At 52.2% G+C, this 23,283-nt stretch overlaps 1 protein-coding gene across 1 annotated transcript in view; it reads right to left on the reverse strand.

The window, feature by feature from the left end:
* Positions 1–23,283, reverse strand: part of DOCK1 (dedicator of cytokinesis 1) — a 385,242-nt gene that overhangs the window by 229,809 nt on the left and 132,150 nt on the right. Inside the window, exons 25-27 of the mRNA XM_090278686.1 lie at positions 21,000–21,106; positions 6,378–6,505; positions 4,807–4,902 (exon numbers count right to left, since the gene is read on the reverse strand). Of these exons, the coding sequence (XP_090134812.1) occupies positions 4,807–4,902; positions 6,378–6,505; positions 21,000–21,106 (331 nt within the window). The remainder of the gene's footprint in view (positions 1–4,806; positions 4,903–6,377; positions 6,506–20,999; positions 21,107–23,283) is intronic.

Raw genomic sequence — 23,283 nt, forward strand, 5'->3', positions numbered from 1 at the left:
ACACGCCCCCACACTGAATGGCTTGCCATTTGCCTCCCCTAGGAGACGGCCAGAACGAGAAGGAAACAAGATCAGGCTGTGAGCTCCTCATGCCCCTAGGCAGCATGGCACCAAGCCCACGGGGGTCAGGGTTGGGGGGGCTGAGTTCTCAGAGGCAGGTTTCTCAGCAAGTGGAATTTCACGAGTCCCCTAAGGCAGGCAGCTCCCGGACGCAGCGCCACGTGCAGACGGCAGAGCTGCCCTGCTCACGAGCAGAGCTCCTGTTACTGAGACAAACCACCACCGGCACCTCGGGCCCGGGAGCACGCCACCGATTTATTTACTGCACGGAAAGAGTCCCAGGACTCAGAAATGCCGTTCCACGTTAGTGAGTGGCAGCCAGCCATGCTGTAACGTGCGGCACACCTTCCGGCGGATGGGGAGGTGTGGATGCCGCAGAGCGCCTGGTCAGCAGCTCGGTCCTTAAGGGAGGTGCCTCTGCAGGTTGGTATGAACGTGCAGGAGCTGCAGCCTGTCTTACTCGGGCAACAACGTAGTTTTCATTTCCTCTGCAGTCAGCCTACTCAGTGGCCACCCTTGAAAAACTGCTAGGGCCACAGGCCTAGGAGGAAGGCAGAAAAATCTGTTGCACAAACACCAAATAAAAGTGAAGTTACAGGAATCCCAGCTGACACGTGATCCGTGCTGGGTGATTTCTGAAAGCCACATGCTCTCCAAGTAGATTTATTACCCAACATACCATCACAGATACTTCGGACGGCCCGGGTACAGAAAAGCCAGGCACTGTCCATACGAACCCTTTACAATGTGTTACTTTCCTTGGCAAATAAAATTAAGAATGGCATTTTTTTCAAAAGCACATTGATTCACGAACTCCATGAAAAGACTAAAAACATCGCTCAATGAATGTTCCTGCGCAGAACTAGAGCGTCTTGGTGAAAATATCTGGTGCATCTTGGGAAAGGTGCTCCGTCTGTTGGCTGCAGACCCGTTTCTTATCACACGCCCGCCCGTGTGAGGGTGCCTGCGGCTCCGTGCAAATCAGCCAGGTTCACAGAAAGTGCTAGGCTGTCCCTCACAGCATCTTCCCCGCCAATGACGCTGCTGTCACAGGGAAACCTGTCCCACCCCAACAGAGTCCCCAGCAGGTGGTGCTCAGAATGGAAACAAAGGTGCTCCTGTCCCTTGAGTCCATGGGGTCAGGAGGGCTGGAGGTCCCAAGGGCAAGCGGGGAGCCCACGCAGGAAGCGTCCCATCCCCCAGCCTGCTTCTGAGACTGCCCTACGCGAATCGTTCCTTTGAAGAGACCCCCGTCTTCCTTTCAACGAACTGGTAGTTTCCCGGGCATCTGGTGTGTATCCAGGCCACAGAAAAATCTTTAAAAGTCTTCTCACTCGATTACATTTGTAAATGACCCATTAACAGAAGGGACATCTGATCATTTGAAAGCAGCAGCCAATATCACAGAAGGACTGTTCCTGTGTATCAGTCACGTCATCTGCTCTCAGAGACGCGCTGCGTACAAGCACTTCTTCCAGCAACAACCCAGGGCCAGAGTGCCTGACCCACCACGCTCACCCCTCAGAGTTCACCCAGAGACTGAGTGCTGCCTACCGCCGAGGGGCTAGACGCCTTTCCGAACAGGAAGAGGAAAATACAATCTGAAATCAGACAGTACAGAAGCAAGCCCCTCACTCCACTATTCGACAGAATCAGGCAACAGTGAGACAAAGCCAGAACAGCATCTAACTTGTGCAGCCAGAGTCCCACAAGGCGCCTCTATCAGCACGGGCCTGGGCCAGGCACCCGCGCCTACAACCCCGCACCTGCAGGACGGATTTTATTTGTTTAAAAAAAAGTGTAATCCTTAGTATTGTGGACTATTTTTAATCTAAGCATGAGATGTATTGCAACAGCCCCCTTCAAATATATCGAAAGTTATAAAATACACTAAAAAAATGATATCCAACCACTGCGTCCCATTTTAGAAGCTACTAGACACAGATAAAAGGAAAGGCTCACACTGGGTGCCCAGCTTCTCCAATGACGCGTGATGCTCCTGCTTCTCACCTCCGTATGTGAGCAGCGGGGGAGTGCCAGCCCTCAAGGGCACTGCCCGCAACTGACCCCCACGGAAAAAGAGGTCCCGGTTCTGGTATTATCGCTGACAATGTCATGGAATTAACCATCAGTGGAGCCACAGCTGTTCCGGACATTTTTATCACCGTGACTTTGTACGTCCGTTTTCAGAGACGACTGAGGATCTGCCCGCTGATGCACAGTGACGCCACTTCCATCCCGTGGATGCAAAAATGGGTGGCAAGCATGTGAGGACAGGAGCCTCGGTGCTACATGGGGGTGTTAGCGCGCCCCCAGAATAGGTCTCTGTGCTGTTTTCTGGACTTCTCCCCCACCAGAGCCCACTGGGTAAGTTTTCTGTGCCCCTCGCCAGGGCTGTTCCTCCCCACCCCCACCTTCCTCTCATCCAGGCTCACAGGGCAGCTGGTGAACAAGCCGAGGCATGAAGCGGCCCCGAGCACAAGGTCAGACACAAGGTCAGGCACAAGGTCAAGCACAGTCTGCAGGGCAGCATCTCGCCACTCTGGCCACTGCGGAGGGGCTCGTGGTTCCTGGACGACTGAAAAGACCCTTCTGAGCAACCCTAATTCTAAGTGGCGACTGCCAGTCCTGACAGCATCTGAGGCTGTTGCCGCTCAGTAAGCAGTTAGGGCATATTCAGAATTGTTTCTGAGATTTCGCCCAGGACAGCCAGGTTGGTTTTACAAGGGGAATTTCTAGACCCCTCTTACAGAGACTGGGGGTGCTGGAATCGGGAGGCGTCTGCGTAGGGCTAGGGCCAGGGCCTCAGTCCACGTCTTGCTTCTGACACTTCCACAGGAGGAGGCTGGGATGGAGGAAGTGGGCCCGGACGTGGGCCGCTGGCCTGGGACCGCAGCCAGCTCCTCGGCAGGACCAAGGCCGTGGCTGACGAGACCAGGGTGGGCCCTCACTGTCCCCACCCCTCTTGGAAAGGGCCAGGACTGTGCTCCCCAGGATCTCCTAAGGGTTCCTCGCAGCACGCACCTTCCTCCAGGCACCCCCCGGAGCTATGAGGCCAACTCTCGGTCTGACCATTCTACCTGCAGGAGGTCCCAGCCTCGGGCCAACAGAAGTGACCGACTGTGGCCACTGAAAAGCTGCTTTCTGCCCTGAATTCTGGACAGCCATCCCCCTACCAAGGACATCGGCCTGGGTGCGTTCCAGGGTCTTCTTGGAAACCCCCAGAACACCCCTGAGATCAGCACCTCCAGCGCCCACCTTACAGAAGGGATGAGGCGGGCAGGCTGGCGCCAGACCCGGGCTGCAGAGCAGAGCTGCCGTGCCGGCTAGGGGATGCAGTGCAACTTCTCATCTCTCCACGGGGCATTTTCTGCGGTTGCACATGCATGACAAAGGTGAGAACCAAACATGAACGTCCCATGAGCCTGACAGGGACCAGCACATACGTGAGGCTTGGTGAGGAGCAGCTATCATTACTGCCATTATAACCATCATGCCCGAGACATAAGGAATTTCCCACACACATTCTGGACCCCAAGGTCTAAGGGACAATGCCACACTCGGTCACCTGCGTGACATCCACTGGCTGAGCTGGGAACACGGGTCACAACCTCTCCAATCCCAGGGACCCGTGCCAGCTTTTAGGAGCTTCCCCTGCCGTCCCCTCCCAGTTTACCTGTCGGCCAGCAGGCTCCGACTCAGTGACCACAGCCCCTAACTAGAGACGGGGCCACCTCTCCAGGTCACGTGCCTCCGCCCGGCCACCTCCCAGCTGCTCAGCCTGGGAGCCCCTCACTAACTAACTCACATGACCCGTGAGTGCCATCGTGCGCCCACAGCTGACCCAACCCAGCCAATTCAGGGGTCTGAGCAGAACGACACGAAGTCGCATGTCATTCATTGCACAACATGACACTCGGTCACCTTGCTTGGCCCACTCAAGGACACACAGAGACAGCCAAGGTCACACGAGGAAGATGACTGAACCCAATTGGATAGGCAGTGAAAACTCTAACTGCACATTCTGTTCTTTCGTTCGGAAAGTTCTATTTCTTTAATGGCAATAAACAAATTTAATTAAATGGTGACATGGAGCATAAATGAAAGAAATTAAATGGGCCCTATGTGTGCATCTTTTGCCAAAGAAACCAACCTTACGAATCACGGGGGTGAGGAGCAAAGCGGTAGACTTTGGCATAAAGGCACCATCACACAAGTTTTATGTTATTCTTAGAAATTTCCAGGAAAACAAAACAGATACCATTGCCTGCCTCAATAATCTGTGCAGGAGAAACATCTACAATCCATCAGGGAGTAAAACTAAAATAGCTAAGTTAGAGCACCTCACTTAGCTTTTAAGGCCTGTCAGAAAGTTTTATTAATGGCACCTTAAATGTAAATATGTAGAAAGGAACAGCCAGAAGGAAGAGAACTCGGAAGAAAGCACACACCCTTTGCTACAAGCACGTGACAACAACATCAGAACCCAATGCTTCTGTCCCTGAAATGGTAGGTGGCTCACCCTCCAACCTGGACACCTGCTTCGAAGCTTGCGGGAAATGAGACCATTTGAAAGGTAAATAAATGCATCTCGCCCAACCGCTAGGTCTAAGTAAAACAAGCTTACTTTCCAAAGTCAGCTGGAGAAGGACCAGGCGGCTTTTCAGGCTTGAACATAAAGGACGTTCCTGGGAAAGAGGCTCTGGGCCCCAAGGGAACGGCCGCGCGGCATGGCGGGGCACTTACGGTGAGCTCGGAGTCCCGCGCCATGGAGATGACCGTCCGGTTCACTGTCCGGAGGAGCTTCTCCATGAGGATCTGCACGTGCCTCGCCGTCGGCCCCTGGGGGAGGACACACCGTGAAAGCCAGCACCTCGGACAGCCCGGTCATGACCACGCAAGCCCCCCCGGGGCTTCCCCCAAGGCCCACGTGCCCTGAGAAGGGTAAGTCAGTGCGGAGCCCTCGTGAGGTGAGAGAGGGTCCTCGTCAAAGGCAAAAGCCTTCACAAAGGAAGCTCAAGCCCTTTTATTCACTCTGGTCCGTTAGTGATAATCTGTTACAGAATCAGGGTAATTGAATTCTGGCAAACCTTAAAAACGAAAGCAGAGCTGTTTAAACAACATCGTGTTTAGGATCCCTGATTAGCTCGCCAATTAGTGTTCTGGGGGTGCAGCCCTTCTTCGTGCAGCAGGCGGGCAGCGCGTCCGTCCCAGCAACCTGAGGGACGCGCGCACAGGACGTGATGTTTATACGTCGCTTTAGCAAACTGTGTGAAACCCACAGAGCCGTTTCCTCGGTATCCTGTGTGTGACGGCACTGACCGTGTTTAACTGTGTTCTCTGGCAACCTCTGCACAAGGCCAGGGCCAGCCACACCTGCTGTAGGGGGTCTGGCCATGCGACCCCTTTACTCCCCAATTTCCTCCAACAGAAACGGGGAAGGCCTGGACCCTGGACTCCCTGCCAGCTTCCATCTGGGGTAAGGCTTCCAAAACCTTTCAAAGGCCGTGGCCCTGGGGTGGCCGTCACCACTGAGAATGAATTTATTCGGGTCTCCCAGGGCACTAACCAGGCTCTGGGAGAATGAGCTAGGGCAGGAGCGCGTGTGCGTGCGCATGTGCATGTGTGTATGTGTTGACTGGGAGCGTGTGGGAGGTCACATGAACACAGCTAAGAGCAAGCATGGGTCCATATACATGGGGGGTAGGGACGCGTAGGGTCAGACTTTCCACACAAGCTTCACTAAGTGCTGATTAAAGAAAAAGGTCAATGAATACACAGGCAATTCAGAAATACAAAAGGAAATACCATGAAAAGAAATAAAAACTAGCTAAGAAAGCCCAGGAAAAAGTTACCCACGGGGAGAGGAGCCTGGTGGAAGGGGCAGACTGTTGCTCTTCTCAAAACTCTCAGAAGCACCCATGACTTTAAGGGAAAACCACCCTGCGCACGTGGGTTACTGTGACAGAATACGGATGGGGAGAAAGGATGCAGGTCATTAGCTTCCCCTTGTTTACTTCCAGTTTTTAACATCCAGGCCTTCGTCTGACTTTCAGACTTAAAAGCTAAGCCTTGGGAGGTGTTTAGCTGAGAAATTAGAGGAAAGACACTTAAAAATAAATATGTTTGGTGCAGAAGAGACCCCGTAATATAATTAGCACACTTAATACAGAAATAAAAGTAATTTGAGGGTGCAGCATTACAGAGAGAGGGGATATGCTCACAACCGAGGCCACCGCTCCCGGAGCGACCGCGGTGCGTGCGTGCCCCCAGCGGGGTGTGCGCGGGACTCGGCCGGGCCCCGCATGCCCACTCACCACGTCCTTCCTGTATAGCACCTCCAGGATGTTGCTGAGCAGCTGACAGCAGGCCTCCAGGTCCTCCTGTCGCTCCAGATGGTACTTGAGCTGGTCCGTCATCATGGGAAGCAGGATCTCTCTGCAGTCTGCGGGGACACAGGGGCGCCGGTCAGCAGGAGGCGCGCCACGGTGCCACGTGCTTGCCAGGAGCTTGTTTCCCTGGCGTGGCACATGGTTCTCAAGGACATTGCATTTACATTCCGCCAGCTGACATCTGGAGATGGTCAGATTGCTGGACTACGAGGAGGTCACTTACATTGCTGTGTGGCTGACACACAAAACCCGCTTGTGCACAAACATGCATGGGTATCTCCGTGTAAATACACAGTAATCCACACACATGCCACAGTCCCCCCTAATCTACCACCTCGCTTTCTGCGGTCTCAGGTACCTACAGTCAACCACAGTCCAAAAATAATAAACGGAACATTCCAGAAATATATGATTCCCAAATTTTAAATTGTATGCTCTTCTGATTAGCGTGACAAAATCTTGCACCATGCTGTTCTGTCCCGCCTGTGACGTGACTCACTCCTTGTCTAGCATAGCCACATGGTATATACAGTATAATGAGACATTTTGAGAGAGAGAGAGAGACCAACCACATTCATATAACTTTTGTGACAGTATATTGCTATTCTACTCCATTATTAATTACCATTGTAACTCTCTTACTCTGCCTAATTTATAAACTAGATGTTATCATAGGATGTATGTGTAGGAGAAAACACACTGCATACAAGTTTCAGCACTATCCACGGTTTCGGGCACCCACGGGGGCCCCAGAACGCATCCTCCGTGGATAAGCTGGAATTACTGTGCATATACATGTAACATAAACACGTATCTCCCACAGGTGCACACTGATGCACACACAGACAACAATGGAGTCTTCCCTAATTTTGTGCACCTATAAATGCAGGGGTCTGCAACTTCAAACGAAGTACTTCCCCCAACAAAAATGGCGTGAGGGGCAGCCCTTCGCCCTCATTGCTGCGAGGCCCGAGCACCTACGCCACCGCCTCCCACGGGTTTCTGAGCTGCGCCAGTGCATACCTTACTCGACCTACCACTTGACCCCCATACACTCGGAAACTTCTGCTGGCTCGCGCCTGCAGAGGGACAGTGAGCAGAGGCTCAGAGCTCAGGCAGTGGCATGACAACGTGTGGCTACAGGTTCTGCCAGCTTCCCAGCAGGACCAGCCTGGGCAGCTCCTGTCCCCTCCCCGAGCCTCCGCTGCCTCCTCTCTCGCGTGGGCATGACAGCACAGCCTGCTCAAGGCATGAGGCGCAATGCACTTCTGCAAGGTGAGCTGGAGGTCTGGGTCTGGCCCAGGTGAGACGCGCAGGACAGGGGACCTATTTTTCATGACGTGACACCGCTGCAAATACCAAGTCACAGCCTCTCTCCGGCCCCCAAGACCCCTGAGCTAACGCACCAGCATGTGGGGGTGGGGGAGCAGTGGGGAGCAAGCATTGACCTTGGACGTGAGCACGAGGGAGGCTGCCTTCAGGAAGCAGGACCTTCACCTGCTGGCAGGAAGAATGAGAATTTGTGCCCTGGCTGGTGTGGCTCAGGGGAGTGAGTGCCAGCCTGCGAATCGAAAGGTCGCCAGTTCGATTCCCAGTCAGCGTTCATGCCTGGGTCGTGGGCCAGGTCCCTAGTTGCGGGCATGAAAGAGGCAACCTATTGATGTATCTCTTGCACATCAATGTTTCTCTCCCTCTCTTTCTTTCTCCCTCTCCCCCTCTCTAAAAATAAATAAAATCTTCAAAGCAAAAAATTTGCCATGTGGGGTGGCAAGGGGGGAGGGGGCACAATCCAGGGAAGGGACCACAGTGCACAAAGTTGGGAGGCGGGAGCAAATGATGGATTCCCAGAGCACACGCACAGATCAGGAGGGGGGAGAACAGAGGGGCAGGTGGCGGCTGGGCTTCACCATGAATATCACGAGTGAGGTGGAAGGGGGGTGGGGAACTAGAACAAGCTAGAGAGATCCTCCGTGAGGCTGCGGAGGTAGCACAGTGGGGAGGGAGGGCATGGAGCTGGTCAGCTAGCTACCGCACCAGCCCAGGAGAGAAACACCAAAGGCCCGAGCTCCCGCCGCAGGGGTGAGTTTGAGAACAGAGGTGTGAACGGGAGCCCACGGGAGGCGGCTGACCACGCTGTGGGGTGGCCCACTGCAGGCAAGGGCGCAGCGTAAAGGCAGGTCAGATGCTCCGTCCAGCGCCCTGGTATGTCTGCGGGAGGTGGGAGTGACTGGGGTTTGGGCTCGGACCGTTGAGGTGGAGTTGCCTGTTGGTCGCCCCAAGTGACCCTGTCACGGGGGCGAATGGAGAGGGATCCCAAAGCCGGAGGAGATTTCTGGCCAAGAAGCAGAAACTGGAAGTCAGCAGCCGCGAGGCAGCAAGGAAAGCCAGCTGCAGCTAACCGTCCCTGGGGCCGTGTGCGGATCAGACAGCGTGAGGGCCGAGGCAGCAGGACAGCAGGTGTGAGGGACGCGACAGAGCGGGCAGAGAGCGCTGAGGTCACCTTGACCAAGGAGAATAAGGTGACCCACGGGGCTCAATGCAGCGGCAAGAACGGGCAGACCAGGACAGCGCAGGATGTGGCATTAAAGGCACACAGACCTCGTCCCAAGGCAGCTTCCTAGGGGGACTGGGGGCTGAGAGGGGAAGGAAAAGTGGGAGTGGGGAGCAGACACTGGTCCTGAAAGTATGGCTGGGAAACGAGGGGGCTCTGGGGTGTGAGGATCAGAGCCCGAGAACATGTGGGGGCTCATGCGTTCTGTAGAAAGGAGCAGACAAAAGGGGTTCAGAAAGTTAAAGAACAATAAAGAAACTGGCACAAACGAGGTGGAAGATATAATGCAATTACTGAACGTCCCTTCTGACTGGGAAATCCCGTTCTGCCTCGTCCCCTTCCAACGCACACTCCGGGGACCACACCCAGCTCAACGCTGTGACGCCGGCCCGGCCACACTGTCCCTCCCAGACAACTGGAGTCTGAGGGAGAAGACAGCAGAGCTTGGGAGCATCAGATGCACTCAGCGGGCTTTTAAGACTTCCCGCTTTAGGAACAGCAATGTTAATGAGGCAGGAGCGGGTCAGGCTGGAGGGACGAGGGGGCAGAAGCCCACGCACCCTCCTGTGACCGGGGGGACTGAGGGCAGGAAGCCACACTTGGACTTCTTCCAACCCCACTGAGATGCATCCCCCAGGAAGGCCTGATAACAGCTACATTTATTCAGGAGGAGTGTTGTCTGATGAATATATGAATTCCCTCGTTGGCTTCATAACGACAGGATTCAGCACTTCGGCAGAGCTAATGCGTGAGATGCTACAGTGCCACACCCCCTCTGGGCACGGGCCAGCCCTGCCGGCTATGACCAGGGATCAAACGGCAGGAGGTCTGGGAGCCCCAGCACAGGGTGCAGGCACGGTCCCAGGGGGCACGAGATGGGTCCGTCCGGTGCCAACCCTTCGTGTGATATCACCAGGTGAACTCAGGTCCCCATGAAGAGGGTCTCCCCAAAAGCCACGCCCCTTGAGCTGACAAGCCGTCACTACAGGAGGGAGGGCTGCCCAAGGATGAAGCCAGTCCGAGAACAGCCTGACGGAAGTGACCTTCTGGCCGTGACGCCTGCCTGAACGCGTGTCTGCCCAGAATGCTGACCCCCAGGGACGCGCGTCCCACCAACACAGCAGCCCAGCAGCTTCTCAACAGAATCACAACCTTCACGAACCACGGCCACCTTGTTACCTCTGACCTGCTGGCCTCAACCACAGCACAGCGTCCGCTGGAGGGGTGACACCCTAACCTACTGGGACCGTGCAGGTGGAGAAACTCCCTCAGCAGACGTGGCCGGTCCAGTCCCGCCTGCACCGCCCTCGCGGTCCCCAGCAGGACATGTCCAGGATGGGTCATCACGCCCTTCTGCCTGAAACACACCACCCAGTATGAACACCCCCAACGGGGGTGAGTCAGTGGCCGCCCCTGCCCACTTGTGGTCATCCCTGTCACTGCCACCAATCAGGAGAATAACCTGAAGTCCCAAGACACCTCAGAGGGAGAAGGCAGCACCGTGAAGAACCAAGCAGGTCCAGAAAAAACCAGGACAACGGGAACAAGGGAAACAAACCAGCGGAAGCCAGGCAGGGGCTGCTCCTAAACAGCTGAGGAGGGACCCACAGGGGCAGAGGCCTGGTGGGCTGGCTGGCTGACCCTGAGGTGGGGGGTGTCCATGAACAGTCCTACAAGTTTAGAGGAACCCAGTTCCAGATGCAGAGACGGCAGAAATGGCCAGCAGGCTCTGGCGTCCAGACGTCCTGGCCGGCTCCATCCCCTACGGCCCCATTTATCTGTCACGCTGGGCAGGCTGTTGTGTGTGGACTTCACTGCTCTCAGAGGTAATTGAGTGTGTGGCTGTCATTTGTCAGAATTACCCCTGGGTGTAGGAAGTCCCGGCCTCCCTGGCCATGTCCAGCGGGAGGTGCTGTCAACCATGTCCGGCTACCGGGCAGGAATGCCCCCCACCCCCCAGCCGTGTGTGTGTGTGTGTGTGTCAGAGGCCGTGTGTGTGTGCGCGCACCAGGCTCACTGTGAACAGCTCTGTCTTCCTGGCCAGATGGTGACCACATGATTACTTTGTCTGCATCCGTTTTTCATCTGGAAGCCACGGCACACCTGTTCAGTGGCGAGAAGGACCTACAGTCTAGGACAGCCTGTTCTGTCCTGAAAAGACATCAGAGGGACAACGACAACCTCACAAGATCTCAGCTCTTCCTGGTGACCCAGTTTCACTGGACGGTGTCCCAGCTGATCTGGATGGCGTGCGCAGGTGCACCTGCGTGTGTGTGTGTGTGTGTGTACACTCTCAGGAGTGTGGCATCAGACGACAGGCCTGCCGTGAGAAGTGGTTTGCCTCCTGGGGCTCCCTCAGCTGCTTGGCTGCCCTCTCCAAAAGCAAAGCAAGGCAAGGGCTCAACCCCCCCCTTTCTATGAGGGTGTCTCTTACTTTGCGTTTTAGTCTCCTTTCAGTTTGTTCCGAGGTGGCAGAGCACAAGTTTTAAAGAACACCAAGGTCTCTCAAATGTCATCACAAACCAAGGGCACGGAGGAAGCTATACCACACACACTCACACATACAACGTACAGACACACACACGCAAACACCACACCCACAATACAGACACATACAACAGACGCATACAACACAGAGACATGCACACTCAAGACATCACACTCACGCACACTCAACATACACACACATTCTTACATACCACATGTATACACATAGCATACAAACACCACACACTCACACGCACACATGTGTCTGTCCCTAGCAGGCAAGGAAGAGGACTCTTCTGTTAGGATGACCCAGCTCCGTGTCCTGTGTGGCCTCCCCCTCCCTCCCATGAACAGAATGCCATTTCTATATGATTGGTGTCAAATTGTCCCTTTAGGCACCAAACAGATGGTCTGGGAAATCTGACAATCAAAAACAAAAACAAACTTTGTATTTCAAATAAATTGTCCACAGATAACGATTTGGACAACAGCCACAACAAACACGTGACCAGCAGGTCCAGGACTCTGGGTGCCCCACGGGATCGGGGAACATTCTGCACTATGGAGGTTCCGCTCAGCCCCACGCGGGAGAAGGTAATAAAGGCCGTTCTGCTCGTGCTCTGCTTTGGGTTTGGGGATGTCACTAACGACCCTCTAAGCCTTAACACTTCTTATCTGCACGCGAGGATGCTGCTGTTTACCTCTCTGGGCAATGTGAGGATCAAATGACATAATCTGTGCATTTGGCAAACAGTGGGCGCCCGTACATGGCAGCTTTCAGCAGCAGGAACAGAAACGACCCCACACAAGGGCAGCCCTTCAGCGGCAAGTACACGGAGAAACAGCGCCTGAAGCGCCACCAGCCGGCACTGAGGTGCAGCCAGAGCCCCTGAGGAATGAAATGGGTGCTTTTACCTTAAGTTCAATTTGAATGTAAAAAAAATGACAGAGAAAGGAGACTGACTGTGGGGGGCAGGGGGGCAGGTCGGGTGGCGGGGAGCAAAAGGAGAAAAATTATTGGGGTAACTAAGACAATGAGCAATGAAGGAATGACCCTTGCTTCAGTTACTGGAAACAACTGTTTGCAACCACGTGGGTATGCAAATCTACTTTTCAACGGTCGATTTTGCTACATGTTTGTGGAGCACAGACCAAGTATCTCTGATGAAAGTCTGGCGTCCGGACAGAGACTGACCGTACGTGTAAAAACCACACTGGTTTCAGCGGCTCAGCGGGGAAAACACAACGGGGAGGCCGCCTGCGTAGTGTTCAGATTGCAGCCGTGGCGAGATGGTATTTAGATAAAATATATTATTAAAATGAATCCCACTGATTATTTTGTACTTTTTAAATGTGACCTCTGGAACGCTTATTTTTGAATTATTTGTGAACCTCATCCAAGGACATGCTTATTGAGTTTTAGAGGTGGAGTGGGGGGGACACTGACGGGCTGCCTCTCACACACCCTCACCAGGGCCTGAACCACAGCCTAGGTACGTGCCAGCTCACGGCGACCTCCCAGTTTACAGGATGACGCTCCCCACCACGGCCGCCCGGCCAGGCACCGCAGGACCTCCTCTGCGCGGCCCGTGTGCTGTTTCTGTTGGATCACACAGTCTGGACTAGGCTTGGAAGCAGGTGTTAAGGGCCTTGGCTGCCATTGAGCATTTTAATGAACGGCGTTCATCACTGAAAGCAGCACCGGGCCACAGCCTTCTCCTGCCAGACCTGCCTCACATGCACGCGATTCCAGAACTCAGCCCTGCCCACGCAGCTCGCTCCGAGTCGAGGCTCAGACATGACCTAGCTAGTAGCCAGGACAGCTGTGCCGGCTTGCCCAGGCAGCCAGGAAGGTGCAGGCAGCCCGGCTGTGGGATCGGAGGTCCTACTGCCCTCAGCCCCCCTTCCCCTCAGGGTGACCCCTGTGATTACAGACAGCAGTAGCCTGACATCTGCTCATCCTCAGCTGCACAAGTGAAGCCTGGATGATGAATGCCCCCATAATGGGCACAGAGTAAAAAGTATTAATCTTTATAAAAGGTATTCAACAGGCATCATCAGCTTATAAATGTCCAAGCAGAATATCCGTCTATAACCCCATTACGGCTCTACATTACAGCAAGATGCAAATATGAGAATAAATCTGTTCATTTAAAACATTTGTTTTATGAACACTGAGTAATGCGCTTCTTAATTTTTAGTTTGGTCACATTAAACAAATGATCCATAAAGTGCATTTAATAACCTTGCGCCTGTTATACAGAACTGAGATCCAGAGTAACACTTTTAATGAGAATCAAACAGTAAAAGCGATATAAATGGGGGATACTTGCTATTCATCTTTTATAGTCAATGATCTTATTTTCCAACCATCTAAGAACTCTGTTTCCACATGATTCAATATGTTCCAGTGACTTTCTCCCTTTGCACAAGTCTTCAAGCAACAGAAGCACACCTAACAGAGCCAGCAAGGAAGGGGTCATGGGAGCCACCCAGTCATGCCTACGTTGTCCAGGTGTGAGGATGGGAGCCAGACAGGAGGGAGGCAAAGGGACTGCACCACTAAGCAGCAGCTGAGCCTGAGCTGATGCCACATCCTGAGGCCAGAGCTTCTTAGGGCAACTGATCCATGCGTGTGCACATATGTGTAAACATGTATGACTCTGAAGCAGGTCAAAGGTATGTCTTCTGAATAAAGCCATTGGGCTCAGTACCAAGTGTGTAATCTTTTGGAAGAAGAGAGTGCACAACAGCCATTTTGTATCCTTTGCTGCGGAGATGTGAAATACTAGGGGTTATGCACCCATCAATATTGTAATAATAAATCATCTGTCAGGGAACAAGAAAAGAAAGAAGAACCAATGGAGAAAAATCACAAATGACTCCCACATATAAGTAAATAAAAAGTTAGAAAGACTCAAGAAAAATACCGGGGAAGATTGTGTGGGAAGCACTAGTCAAGCAAGGAATCTGCTCGCCAGGCAGAGTCAAGTACATCAAGAAGACAGCTTGGTGAGTTCAGAAAGAACTCTCCATGCCTGTCAGTCCCTGGGCAGAATCCCTCCATGTGGGAAATGAGAAAGCAGAGAGGATGCACAGAGCTGGGGAGTGGCGTGCACCGTGTAGCCAGGTAAGCGAAGGTCATCAAGAACATAGGTCTTGGTCAGTGTGGCCAGGCTCACACTTCTCTCCTGGCTGCCTTGATAATTCATAGTATATGGTAAAAACAGTGTCAAAAACATACAGTATAGGGGACAGTCTGTGCACGCAGGGAGTGCTTAATGCTACAGAGAAAGGACTAGGTCTTGAAGAAGAAAGGGCAGGCTGACCTGAGGCTCCTCCCACTGCCCCAGGCACGTTACCTGTAGGCAACACATCATGCAGGAACAGAGCTAAGCTCGCAAGACCTCAAGGGGATCGTGCACCTGAGAGACTCCGGGGCGCGCTGTGCTGGTGCCCAGGGTCCACCTGACGAGGCATGGCACAGCCTCTTCTAAGACTGCTCTTCCTACTCCCAAGATCCAGCAACAGGGCAGGAGACCACCCTCGGCAGGCAGAGAACACACAAGAACTGGCTATGACAAGTACTGGGCAAACTACACCCTGAGGGTCTGCCGTCTCTGCTGGTTTGGTTACAGAAGACAGCCTCACCCAGAACGGAGAGAAGCTCTGAAGACGTGACCAGCCTGTGGGCACAACAGACGCTTCATTCACGTTTACTTTATGTATTCCACAGCCACGTACTTCCATCTTTATCCTGTTATAGGTGATGTCTGACATGAAGTCAGTTTCAGAATGCATTACCCCTACGGTGAGTATGAAATAGTTTAAAGAGTAGGGGATGGATTTACAAAAGTACAACCCTCTGATCAGCACCAGGGGAGTGGACAGCTCCCTGCCTGCACAGGCTTCTGACCTGCTACTTAACTCCTGGGCCCTTATCTGTAAGGGAAGAAAATTGCTCTTTTCCAATTATATACTTTTTAAGTTGATGGCTCTGAGGCCCGTCAGAGGAATTAAACTCGCTAACCGCCAGTTCTGAGCACATGGTAGGTGCTCAACAAATTATAATGGGACTGGAGTGGATATATGATTAAACTGAAATTGACTTCCCCCTCCTAAATTCAATAAACCATTTCTAAAAGGCTGCATTGTCTTAAAAAATGGTCTTTTCAACAAGACACATGATGGAAGATATAGAGCGATAGGTAGGATGAGCGATGGGAAAGGTACAGCGCTTTGCAGATAATGATTAAAATGTTCCCGAGGCACCACGAAAGAGAGAGGAAAATGCCGTCCTTCTCCCACCATTATTTAAAACAATCAGTCTTTGGGGCTCACAGCTGGTAATGCTCATTAGCAGTCATCAGCACGCCCATCTAAGTGAAGAGCTCCAGGATGATATACGAGGGGGACCTGAGTGAGTAGGGCGCACGGCGGTCCCAACCCCACTTTCTCTTTCTGTACGTCGTCCATCAAGTGAACAAATCTACTGCACAGTAGCTCTGTGTTTAAGATTTCTTCCAATAAGGAGAAGAATACCTCTCCATTTTCCACAGTAGAGACGCTAAAGAGAGTTTTTATTTGTTTATGGACCAATACGTTGAGGTCTATTTTATTATAAGTCTGTATTCAACACACGGCTTTTCTTTCTACCATGTAAAGCCCAAGAGTTTGGTTAATAGAACATGTTTTAGGGATATAAGTTTTCTATCGTGGATCTAATTGCAATGAAAAGAGCCCTGAAATCTGACTTCAATACTCCCTAACAGGCCCAGCAGGTAACTAGGCCTCTGCCATCAGCTTGCAGACGCTGCTGTAACTAAGGAAAAAGGAGAGCCTCACTCAGCTTCATCGCTGGAAGAATCGCTCACCTTAAAAATAACAAGGAAGAAAATAACTTAAGCTCTTTAGATGGACATTTTTAAGAAGCTCTGTGTTGGTCACACACAGACCACAGGTGAAGTTTCATGAAGCTGATGGGCCTTCTGAGACAGGAGCCCGTTTGCTGTGCTGAAGGGGAGGAGGGTCACAGAAATGGCCCGTTCCACTCCCTCCGGGGGAAACGAAGGCGGCCCAGGAACACTGAGCTGATAGCACCGGAATCCACCGGGAGGGACCAGCTACTGTCCAGACCAGAAAGGCACAGTCTGCCGCTCAATCTTCAAATCTCTGCTCTTCAAATCTCATCCTACCCGCCCAAGACAATGATGACACACCATGACCAGTGCATAGGACGCGCCACAGAAAACCTGTCCATTCCTTTGGCCCCTTTCAATACAAGGACACAGGAAGATAAGGCTCTGAAAGGTAAAGAACTGAATCGGTGTTGACCGGAATGACCTTTCTGAAGTTCTCAGGGCCAGCACTGCAGCACACGGGGGCCCGGAGTGCGTCTCCCACATGGCCCTTCATCTGAACGCCAAGACTTCCTGCAAGAGTGTTCGATGCTCTTGAATAAGTTCAAAGATAAGGCGATCTCAGGCTGATTCCTTTCATTTCAATTTCAACCACATTAACGGGAAACATGCTTGTGAACGTCTGTCCTAACCCTTGGCGGCCAAGGGTGTAGTTTCATTTACTCGCATGGAAACCTTTTCTTTCTGTAACAGGATGTCAGCTTTCGTTTTCACAGCCTTGAGCCGCTCTCTGGGCAACAACATAACCACAAGGAAACAAAGCTCCACAGGCACAGATTACGACGCTTTGACCTTGCCGTGCCTTTGTATCTTGCTTTGAAAATCGGCTCACTGCACGTCACAGAACATACACAGGAGTCATCTTGGGGCGAAGCACATCACCTGTTCAACCAGCGCTAACACAGTCAGGTTGGGTCGCAGACCAGGCTTGGAGGCCGTCCCCGCCCATTCACTGGCTCCCGTGCGCCGCATGCTGACAAGCCCAGAGTCCCTCACCAGCACCGAAGCGGCCCCACAGAACGTCCGAGGTGGAGCCCAGACGGCAGCCTGGGGCCAGCCCCTCTGCACACCCTGCCTTTCCTGAAACAATGCCAGTCACCCTGAACACCACCTTTCACTTGAAGAGACAGCCTAAGGAAACGCTGGGATAGAAGTTTGGTCCAAAGTCTCTGGGGGAAACAAGACAGATCATGACTTGAAAACTCTGAAGCCCAGTCATGGTACCTGGGCACCTGTTATCCCTTTTTCCACTTTCCTATTAGTTTGAAAGATTCCGTAATTTTAATAGGAAGCTATGATGCATCCAGAGATGGGAAGGGAGGGGCAGTCCAAGCCTATTTCCACTGATCTGGGGACCATTAGAACAACCGGCAGATAGAAGCCAATCTTAATTTTACAAAACCGCTCCAGAAGGAGTATCACAATGGGGACACCTGTGAGCAGGGGGACAGGGGACTAACAGCTGAGAGACCACGCAGGCTGGAGGCAAGCACAAGCCCATTTGCCGGAAGACACGTCTCCAGTGGCAGCCAGACAAACTCAGCTGGGTCATCATCCGGTTCCATGTCCTTTAAAGGGCCCGAGAGGAGCAGCAGGAAAACAGGGGTGAAACAGCCAGGATACCCTGAGCCCTGGCAGATGGGGACCCACACCTGGTGAGGGCAGGGCTTCTGCACGGGGCGCCCATGGATTCAGAAGTCACCGCCAGCCTCCGTGCACTGATCAGTGCGCCGCTCCCACTGAACTGAGACTCCTAAAACTCGGGGATGCCGTCGAAACGGAGGGAAGATGAAGGAAGTGCTTTGGAGCAAAGTGAGGGCTTCTGGGAGGCACCACATGTGCCGATGAACAGAGACCGGCCCTGGAGTCCCGCATGGCGCTGCCCTCCGATCCCACACCCACGGGAACGCTCACAAGGGCTGGCACGCTCGGGAGCCTGGGCAGCTACACCTCCTCCGAGCAAACTCTGAACGCCTGGGCTGGACATGGCGGGGGTCAGTGTGACTGGGTCCCCTGGGGACAGGAAACAGGACACAGGCAACGACACTTTTTATGAATTAACGACAAATGGAATAAAGCAAGAAAATCAGAGCCATCGTATCTCCTCAGAAAACAGTTCGGGTCTACATGTTTATACCTACTGTGGCCAAGAACAGGTGGCAAACGTGTGACATCTTTGCAAGAACGGGCCACCTGGGAGAGTCCCACCGGTCAGTCCTTCTTGATGAGGCGGCCAGATGCTGTGGCTGCTTTAGAGAAGCAGGGAGCCTGCAGGTGAGAAACGGCGGGGCCGTCCTTGCTACCCCGACCCAGAAGTGTCTCCGAACTCACAGCCTGCAAGCGGGCTCACGTCCCCACTGGCCAGTGAACCCCGGAACACTTCCAGGCGGCCAGTGAGGGGGTGGTGGGGGCACACGGGGCTCCCACTGACGACTCCGCCAGCTTCAACTGATTGGGCAATTCTGGAGCAGCTTGTAAGACATAAAGCTTCAGGCCAATTCCAGCTCATTTAGCCCACGCTAATTTTGGATTCACATATTTCATACAGTCTCATTTACTGTGTTGGTGGGTACAACTTGCTGTTAAGATTAAATTCCTCACTTTGCACTTAAAAAAATACAACTTATTTTAAAATATTATGTATCTGGGTAACTCCTTATTAAGCAGAGCTGGTGCTTAATAAAAAAAACTATAAATGCTTAATAAAAGCTATCAATGTTTATTTGCATGCTGTATACTTCCAAAACAGAAGCCGAGGCAGTCTGTGATGGAAGACTTGTAGGACAGGAGCAAGAACAGAAGCAGGGTACTGGGAAGAATAAGAGAGGTAGCAGCTGGGCATCTGGGCTGACGTCAGTACCAGCAATAAATAGGAACTTCCCCTACAAGTTTTCTACTAGCGAAAGCAATAGAGGACGTTTCCATAGAAGAAAACGTTGCCTTGAAATACATTCCTAAATTTCTGTTGTCAATATTTTTATTAAACTTCTTCTGTCTTAGGTTTGTATCTAAAAAGAGCCAAATGATACGTGGAACAGAGTTTTCCAGTAGAAATCTGAACTACACGTAAGCATGTCCTCAAGAAGGTCTCCCCGGTCTCAACGCTCACAGCCCAGTACGACCCAACCATTGACGATGGTTATTTACTGAAAGCTGTGAACTCGGTGAAGGCACTGGCAATGGGCTGTGCGTGCCCGGGTAGGGTGGCTGGGAGGAGGGATGGCCCTAACCAACCTAGCAAGACCCAGAAGTACAACTTCCAGGGGATTTTACTTGCTCTGGTATCAAGTCTGGTCCATACGGAAAGGACACAAAGAAGGGGTGTCCCCACCGACCCCCTCCATTGCCACACCTTCCTTGAGCCACAGAGCGTCCCCACGCTTGAGGAGATACCTGGAAGTCGAACAGTTCAAGATCAGCTCTCCAACGAGAGCCTGAAATAAGAACGGCAGGGGTTAACAGCTTCAAGAAGACTTGTGTGCTTCTAAACGCCAGCCATGGCGACAGAGCTGAGGTTCTTCTACGACAGTGAGGAAAGAGCACCTGGCCCGGAGAGAGGGGCCCGTGTGGAGGGGCAGAAGGAGGCTGCCTCCTCTCCCTGGGGTGCTCCTTCTCCAGAACCATACCCAGATGAAGCCTTAGCATTTTCTTTTACCATGCGCGTCACGGCAAGGGTAGACTCCAGGGCATTTTATAAAGTTAAACCGAGAAATAAGATGAAGACGAGCGGGCCAACACAGAGTCCAGAAGCCCAGAAGGTACACAGGATGAAGCCAGACAGACACACAGACTTGTCAGTGCAGCTGGTAATGTTACCGGAACACCCCCGGGTCCCGGGCCCTGAAGCGATGCCACACGTGAGAATAAAGGCAAGTGAACACGGCAGCCAAGTGTCCGGACGCAACACAATAGACGCAGCCTGCCCGTCTCAGGCAGGACGTCACTCTGTGGCTTCCACACCTGCCTCCAACAAACGAGGGAGGTCAGGGAGTGAGGCGGCGTTTTCAGCCTCCCATAAAACGGCGTGGCAAGTGGGAAATATTAATCCGATGAGTCCGAAAAGAAAGAAAACAATTAATAAAATGGGCGGGGAGGTAATATGGGAGCATGCACAGTTTTCCTCAGGATAAATGAGTAGAGAAATCATCAGAATTCATACTACTTTGAGCAGGGTTTGAAGAAACCCTGTCAAAGAACGCGAAGTTCCGGCTAAGACAGCACTGTGATGCGCACCTTTAAAGAAAACCGAACGTTTTCCTTTGCAATCAACTCAACGGCAGCAGTGATTGCCTCCCCAGAGAGCTGGTCCCCCGTCAGCATGGCCACAATGCATGCTGATTGCCCACGGGCTCGGAGTTCACCGCCCTTACAAACAGAAGGTTCTGCCTGGATTCCTCCACGGCCCATCGCCTGTGCTGGTGGCCGGTTCCACTCTCCCGGTAAGAACTGAATCTTCCTGTCTTGTCCCGGGGCTGTTTTAATTGGCTGCAGCCTCCAGTCCTTTCGGCCTGGAGGAGGGAATTTAGAAGGGGCAGGGTCTACAGACAATGACTGATGGGACCAGTTAATGGTTTTCAGGGGTCCACTCACCATGCTGTGTGAAGAGGTCACTGTGAACAATTTCGATCAAGCAATACAGCTTCTGAATGGTCAGCAAACCCATGGGAACATTTAGGATGAAGTCAGTGAACGTCTTGCTATGAGAAGAAAACAAAATGGAAAGCATTTAGGGACACACAGCGAAGTGGCCCAGAGTGCTACAAGGCTGTACAGAGGTGCCAGGCCACTCAGTGGTCATTAAATGCCACAGGACGTTGGCTAGTACCCATTATACGATGTAGGCCACAGTCTCACCCAAAACATGATGCTTTACAATGTTATTTCTCACGCCACACACACCGAAACAGCTTTAACATAAACGACAACAGCAAGTGTTGGCTGGGATACGGGGGAACTGGAAGCCTCTGGCCATGCCGATGGATAATGGGAGGCGGTGCAGTCACCTTGGAGACACTGTGGCAGTTCTTCAGAATGTTGGAAAGTTACCATATGAGCCAGCACGTCTACTCCTAGGTCTATGCCCAAGAGAAATGACATACGTATCCACACAAGACCTCGTACATGAATCCCAGTGACATCATTCCTAATACTCAGGAAGGAAACACCACCCAGGCGTCTGTCAGCTGGTGGGTGGATACCCAAAGTGCAGGGTCCACATACAGGCCCCCCACTGAAGGAAGGAAGTTCTGGCACAGGCTCCAGCGTGGGCCGCCTTGACAACATGACACTGAGTGAAGGAAGACGGGCACCATACACCACGTAGTGTGGGATCCCATTCGTGTGAACTGCCCAGAAATGGCCGATCTATAAACATAGCAAGATTAGTGGTTGCTCAGGGCTGCGGTGGGCATGGGAAATGACTGTTAATGGGCACAAGGCATCTTACTGGGGAACAAAACTGTTCTAGAACCCTGGCTGCTGTGGCTCAGTGGATTGAGCGTCGGCCTGCAAACCAAATGTCGCCGGTTCGATTCCCAGTCAGGGCACATGACTAGGTTGCACGTCAGGTCCCCAGTTGGGGGCCTGGGTGAGAGGCAACCACACAGTGATGTTTCTCTACCTCTCTTTCACCTTTCCCTTCTCTCTAAAAATAAATAAACAAATGAATAAATAAAATAAATTATTTTTTTAAAAAACTGTTCTAAACTTGGGTTACGATGATGGTGACAGAACTCTGTAAAAACACTGAACACGATATCACCGAACACTAGAAGCGATGCACTGGGCAGTACGGACATTATATCTCAGTAGCAATGCTTTGAATCATTTACAGAAACAAGTGGCCCAAAACCCTGTGAAGGGGCATTAGAAACCTACTTGCTAGCCATCAGAGAAACCCACGTTAAAATTGTGAGATCCTTTCTCACCAACCCAACTGACAAAGTTTTATACAATAATAATTCCAAATATTGGCAAAGTTTGGTAAGCCAGATCCCAACACAGAGAGGTAGAAGTTTGGTTTGACCTTTTGAGGAGCAACTGGATCAATGGTAGCTATTCAAAATCTTTTAAGGAAATGCAAGGTTTAGTAATTTCACTTCTGTTTATGCTAATAAGGGCAGATACTACAATTAAGCTAAAAAATTGTATCCTAGCGCATTTTACAATAACAAAAACCTGGATAGCCCCCTGTAGTACAGCCCAGGGGCCTGTCCTCTGACATCTCACAGCCTGGGTTGGCCTGGAAGAACTGCCACTCACCAATAAGTTACCAGGAGCAACGGACTCAGCACAAAAGTGGGTTAAGAAGAGAACCCAAGTCCCACCACTGCTATAAAGATTAATCGGATAATATGTGGCAAGCGCTCCGGGTGAGCCTATCTTGTGTGTGGAGAAAATATATGATCGATGCGTCTCTTGTTGCTACTGAGACAAATGATGGGCCAGCCTACAACAGAGCACGATGAAAATCACTCAGGGTGATGACGCGGGAGACGGCTCTGCGCTGCGGGGAAACACAACGTCCTAAGTGCAGGCGCAGACGTGAGATAACGTGGCGTTAGGTTTTTTGGGGGGGTGTGTATGTGGGGTGCACAGAAGAGAACGAGAAGGACCCAGGGACGTGACGTGGGAGCCATTCTCCTGCATCTCTTCCATTTCATCCAAACACGAATCAATTTTCTAAACAGGAGACAATCTAGACATAGTGTTCAATGCCTTTTCTTCTCTTAATCAGTAGGTAAGGTGTCCACATGCAGAAAGAGCCAAGCGACCAGGAGCAGACCGTGCTGGCCCTGAGAAAGGCATCTTCTTGGATCTCCAAGCACAGGGTGCCACCCCTCCAGGTGAAGGGCGGGTCCCTGTGCACAGTGCG

Source organism: Furipterus horrens, unplaced genomic scaffold (assembly GCF_987537825.1).
Source record: "Furipterus horrens unplaced genomic scaffold, mFurHor1.1.pri manual_scaffold_5, whole genome shotgun sequence".
In the NCBI taxonomy this organism is placed as follows: domain Eukaryota; kingdom Metazoa; phylum Chordata; class Mammalia; order Chiroptera; family Furipteridae; genus Furipterus; species Furipterus horrens.